This window comes from Polyodon spathula, chromosome 17, assembly GCF_017654505.1.
Source record: "Polyodon spathula isolate WHYD16114869_AA chromosome 17, ASM1765450v1, whole genome shotgun sequence".
NCBI lineage: Eukaryota > Metazoa > Chordata > Actinopteri > Acipenseriformes > Polyodontidae > Polyodon > Polyodon spathula.
This window is the reverse complement of record NC_054550.1, coordinates 7,868,080-7,873,904: the sequence shown is the minus strand read 5'-3', so window position 1 is coordinate 7,873,904 and position 5,825 is coordinate 7,868,080. Positions and strand designations below refer to the sequence as shown.

Sequence of the window (5,825 nt, the reverse complement as noted above, 5' to 3'; positions counted from 1 at the left end):
TGTGAGACCACAGCGTTCGTGACAATGTTTCTAACTGTATGAAATGTACAAGACAATTGTATCACAGCCTCAAACACACACTACTGAAGCAAAGCTTGCTGGGAACTGACCTGACAGCCATTTCTACCATATTCCTCGATATACACTTGCAATATCCCTACAGTAAGTAGTAATAAAAAATAAAAATAAAAACCTTTATTTAGAATGTTATTCTAGATGATCATATTCAAAAGGCTTACATATAATAAACGCAGTATATGATACATGTCAACTAACTGTATCCCAACGATACATTAATGGTTATGCATATCTATCTATCTATCTATCTATCTATCTATCTATCTATCTATCTATCTATCTATCTATCTAACTATATCTCTATAGATCTATATATCTATCTATAAATATAGATAGGTCGATTATAGCATTTATTTTAAATTTAATTTGACCCCACGTTATACTACGAACGTTTAAATACGCACATACTGTAGGGTTTATGGTAAAACGGATTTGTTTTCTTTCTGTATGTTGACGTTGACATCTACACGATGAAATTAAAAATTGCTGGACTACTAGTTTGTCCGTGATGCTGTATATAAAACATTCATAGGTTATTTAGTTGTTTTCGACTTGGCAAATAATACAAGTTGTAGAGAGCTTCACTTATAACTGTGTATGTGTGTGTGTATTATTACGAGTGAAGATGATGACCTCTGTCATATCCGACCAGTTTCGAATGTTACTCCATCGTAAATTTAAATCAACTACAAAATTATTAAGTGTAAAAAAATTAAAAGGTAGTGTTTTTTTATGTGCTTGTTTTTTTCCGTGCCTTGAAAAAAAAATGCATTTGTTGTTGTTGTTGATATTTCTTACATAGTGTGTTAATCCAGTTACGTAGCAGAAGGATGTGTCGTCAAGCAGACTGTATGCAAATTATCTGATATAACCAAGGTCATAGAACAACGTATGCAATAAGTAAATCTTTGAAATAATGTAAACTCATCTACTGGATATTTAAATCATGTTATGTGCAGTGGAAATAATACTATCAAATTACTGTATATACTTTGTATGTCTATTACTAGACCCAGTTATTCAAGTGGAAGTCAACTTTTAATATGATTCACACAGAGGACAAGTGTGTTAAATAACGCATTACGTTGAATGGTATAAACAGAAATTAAAAATTATGTGAAATGTTTTATTTTCTTCAGTTTGTAATGCTCCATTATATTCTGAAGTTGCCTATGTCACACCAAAAGGACCAGGCTCCCTCCAGAAAGGTAAAGAGGAATATGTAGGCCTGCAACAGAAGTTATGGCACAGTAGGTAAGTAGGTTTCTTCCTGACACTTTTTGATGTGACAGCCTTGACCTCTTTGTGATGTGGATCGAGAAATTCCGAATACATTTGCCTATGGGAACATTCTATGTGCATGTACTGAACACATTGTGGCTAAATAATAAAAAATATGGTATTTCTGACCAGTACTTGCTACATTATTCTTTTTCAAAACTCCCACAGCACACTGCTGGAGGATACAGCCTGCTCACTTCATAATAACAACAACAACAATAATATCTTCATTTTTATATAGTGCCTTTCATAGTGGACCACCATCACAAAGCGCTTTATAGAGGTAGGCTGTCACTTACAATAGGACACTGATTTAACATCTCATCCGCAGGATGGAGCACAAGGAGGTTAAGTGACTTGCTCAGTGTCACACAGTAAGTTGTCAGCAATAGGATATGAACCGGTGACTTAGTGGTTACAAACCCTGGGCTTTAACTACTGGACCACACGGCCTCCTATACTTCCAGAAATCAGTATTTGGGTTTTTGAATTGCTTGTACAAGCCCCAGTGAAAGATTATTTTTGTTTGAACCATTTCATTCTTATGATTCTTCTTCTCTCAGAAGATGCTTTTCCACCAGCCACCCAGTATGGGGGTTGTTTGGGGGGAAAGATGGTGACCAGAAGCAGCAGACATTGGAGGATGTTGCCAGGCTGATAAAACACAATGAGTACAGGAGGATTGTAGTAATGGCTGGGGCTGGAATAAGCACACCCAGTGGAATCCCTGACTTCAGGTAAAACTGCACAGGTCGCACTGCTTGGATTTCAACATTGCAAGCTGTCAGGGCAGGACTTAGCTGGGAGACCTCAAAGCAAATCAGGTGCTGTAGAAAGTGGTGTAGGTGGGTCAGTAGGGGGCGCTTTTGTATTAAAGCAGAATATGAATGATCAGACTAGTACAGTCTGTTAAGGGCTCAGATAATCAAGAAGTGCACGCAATGAAGTTATTTATATGGTAAGACTGCTTTAAATATATTGTTTTTGTTTACATAGGTCACCTGGAAGTGGTTTATATGATAATCTCCAGCAGTATGATATCCCCTATCCTGAAGCCATATTTGAGATTAACTATTTCCACCATAACCCAAAGCCATTTTTCGCCCTGGCTAAAGAGCTTTACCCTGGCAATTACAAACCCAATTACGCCCACTACTTCATTCGACTCCTGCACGACAAGGGGCTGCTGCACCGCATCTACACTCAGAACATTGATGGACTGGAGAGATGTAAGCATTCTGCATTCACTTGTGGAAGAGAGTGTTAATTGGTCTTTGGTTAATATAGACTTAGATACTGGAAATGCCAACTACCCTCCACCAAATTTGACCCAGAGTAAATTCAGACCTGTGTTAATTCTTATTCCTATCATAGACCCTTTTCCACCACGAACCCAATTTATAACCCCAGGGGATTTAAAACAGTGTATCAAGTAGTATTTCAGTGGAATTGTAAGAATAGGGTTTATTAAATAAGTTTATTTTGGTGATACGTGTTAATAGGGTCAGCTGAATATGTACTTGCCTCCAGTTTTCACTTCTCGTGTGAAGAGATTTTGTGGATTGCAAAATACCACCAATATTTCTACAAGAACAGATCAATGTTTATTAAGGTCAGAAAGAGAATGTCAGTCTTTATATTGTCTTTATTATTATTATTATTATTATTATTATTATTATTAATAATAATAATAATAATAATAATAATAATAATAATAATAATAATAATAATTAGTCATTTAGCAGATGCTTTTATCCAAAGCAACTTACAGAGACTAGAGGGTGAACGATGTCTCACAACTGCAGAGTCACTTACAATAGAACCTCGGTTTTACGTCTCATCTGAAGGACAGAGCACAAGGAGGTTAAGCCACTTGCTCAGTCACACACATTGAGACAGTGGCTGAACTCGGATTGGACCTGGAACCTCCAGGTAACAAGCCCCTTCTTTAACCACTGGCCCACCAAGCCTCTTATATTTGAATGCCTTGAAAATGCTCATTTTTTTGCAGTGGCAGGTATTCCTTCCTCTAAACTTGTGGAGGCCCATGGAACATTTGCTACAGCGACCTGCACTGTGTGCCGAACATCATACCCCGGAGAAGACTTAAGAGTAGGTGATTTGTCAACCTACGATTGCTTGCTGCAATAAAGCAGTTGTTATTTGTATTATTATTATAATAACGTATAGTAAACTCTTATTTGAATATCAAGGTAACAGTCTGTAACAGTTTTATTATTGTTTGCTATCTAAGACGGCTTATAGTAAAGGCTGTAAACTCTCAGAAAACTGTGCATTTCTTTTATATTGGGTTTTGTGAACATAGCCCGGTGCCCCTGTTCTTGACTTCATACTGTATTTTTTTCTTCTGCAGGCTGATATTCTTGAGAGTAAAGTCCCCAAATGTCTCACCTGTAAAGGTGTCATCAAACCAGACGTTGTGTTCTTTGGAGAGGAGCTCCCACAGTGCTTCTTCCTGTATCTAACAGATTTCCCTGTGGCTGACCTGCTTGTCGTCATGGGAACCTCCCTGGAGGTAAGGGGGCTATGGAAGAGCATGATTTACTAGTACTGGCAGGGCAAGTAGTTTTAGTAACCAAGGGTTTAAAATGAATTCACCTACTATTTAATTAAATATTAAATATTTTAAGCTTTCCTTTTTCATAGCCAGGTTCAAACAGATCTCTCCACCATACTGGTTCACAAGTATTAGAGATCCCAGTCGGTCGTGTGGCGCGTTTCAGAAGTAATTCAGTACAATAACAACTGTAGTTAATGTCGTATCACTGCCAGATTGTAAGTTATTGACCTAAAGATGAAGGTGTTACAGTGTCAGGCTTCAGTCGGGGTAGTTCATGTTTAAACTGTTGATTGGTGTTGAGCACAGCTGTTATAAAATGTCCAGGCTCCTTTTTTGTTCAGGTTGAACCCTTTGCCAGCTTGGCAGGCGCTGTGCGGGACTCCGTGTCCCGGGTTCTCATCAATCGAGACCTGGTGGGACCCTTTGTCTATCGAGCCCCCAGACACAACGATGTGTTGGAGCTAGGCGACGTGGTGAGTGGAGTGGAGAGGTTTGTTGAGAAACTGGGCTGGAAAGAGGAGCTGAACAAACTCATTGCAGTGGAAACTGGAAAGGTATGGTTTTGTCACAGCTTTTAGACTGTGTTGCTCTTTCCAACAACTGTAATGTTAGGCAGTACACTGTGAGAGCCAGTAGTATCACCAGACTATGTGATTCATACTCTAAGTACCAACATGAATGCAGAAACATTCAATCATTTTGGTGATGGGAATGCTTTTTCCACAGGCTGTTCAGTGGCTTTGAGTTAGCACTTAGATGCTGCTTTTTCTTTTACAGCTGGAGAGTAATAAGAAGGAAGAATGAACACCTTTTCTGCATAGCGAATATTTGGTATATGTGAAATGTTTGGATTTTTACGTCATAAGAAAATATCCCAAACTCACCTGGATTAACACTAAAGTAAACCAGGAGGTACCAACTAAATACATACATCAAAAACCTGTGTGGCAACTGTTCAGAGCCACGGTTTGATAAACTGTCAGATTACATTGTTTATTTAAGAATTAAAAATACATTATTTTAATAAAAATAAATAAGTAAATATATGCATAAATAAATAAATACTTTGAATGATTATTATTAAAGCAAGACAGTTACATGATTGACAATGGTCCTTTCCAATTTCAAGAGCCAAGTCTTATCTGTGTTGTTGTTTTTAAAATGTGTTTAGGATAACAGATCAGGCTTGTCTGTAAAGCCTGGTTTTAACGCATGATGTTTTTGCAAGTTTAGTTAGATTTGGGCTCAAACATTTTGCCCTACAACTTAAACATACACATTGTGATGAATGTTTGAAAGTTAAGTACAATTATAACATGCAGAAATCAGTGAAATTTCAAACTATACTTTGGGAACTAAAAACAATAGGGAATCATTTTTAAGCTGAAAACCCAAGGTGTCTCAGAAGTCTAAGAATGATGATGTTTTCCAAGCCTTTTGTAAATAAATGTTACTTCATAGAGTTGCTTGAATCTTTTAAAAGTAGACCAGGCTATTGTACCTTCTTGCGCTTACTCCTTAAAATAGAGGAGGCTTGCTATTTAAATAAGATACAACCAATGATATCCTTAAATGATGGTGCCTTAATTAATGTCACTTTCCAACACCACCTAGACTTGTAACAATGTGAATCACAGCTGTTACTGTATAACCAGGTTAATCAGACCCCAACTGGCAGACCCTTACAGAAACAAAATTGCAAATTGCAAATGTAAAAGAAATGCCTTGACACACAAAAAAAAAACAGAAGAATGTTCCAGTGACCATAAGGATTTAGTTGAAGAAGACAGCAAAGAAAAAAGGTACAACTTAAGTGTGCAAGTACTGCCAAGTTGCTATACATATTGTGGCAGAAGAAATAAAAAAAACACCCAAGCAATTTGGA

At 37.3% G+C, this 5,825-nt stretch overlaps 1 protein-coding gene across 3 annotated transcripts; it reads left to right on the top strand.

The window, feature by feature from the left end:
- Window positions 1-38: 38 nt before the first annotated feature.
- LOC121329928 (NAD-dependent protein deacetylase sirtuin-3-like) lies at window positions 39-5,619 on the top strand. 3 transcript variants are annotated; one of them, XM_041276010.1, is made up of 8 exons: window positions 39-162; window positions 1,218-1,332; window positions 1,926-2,096; window positions 2,356-2,588; window positions 3,371-3,471; window positions 3,734-3,895; window positions 4,282-4,494; window positions 4,718-5,619. In XM_041276010.1, the coding sequence occupies exons 1-8, from the start codon at window positions 39-41 to the stop codon at window positions 4,742-4,744; spliced, it is 1,146 nt and encodes a 381-aa protein (XP_041131944.1). In that variant the 3' UTR covers window positions 4,745-5,619. The 3 variants fall into 3 exon arrangements, with proteins under 3 accessions (XP_041131944.1, XP_041131943.1, XP_041131945.1); XM_041276009.1 differs by having other exon boundaries at window positions 1,923-2,096; XM_041276011.1 differs by lacking the exon at window positions 39-162 and adding an exon at window positions 497-797 and having other exon boundaries at window positions 1,923-2,096.
- Window positions 5,620-5,825: the final 206 nt, after the last annotated feature.

What these genes read in the sequence shown, in the direction of transcription:
- LOC121329928 (XM_041276009.1), top strand. Translation starts at nt 39, where the DNA reads ATGAAATGTACAAGACAATTGTATCACAGCCTCAAACACACACTACTG. An exon ending in ACACTTGCAATATCCCTACA is followed by an intron (nt 163 to 1,217) that starts GTAAGTAGTAAT and finishes TATTTTCTTCAG; the next exon opens with TTTGTAATGCTCCATTATAT. An exon ending in TCATGGGAACCTCCCTGGAG is followed by an intron (nt 3,896 to 4,281) that starts GTAAGGGGGCTA and finishes TTTTTTGTTCAG; the next exon opens with GTTGAACCCTTTGCCAGCTT.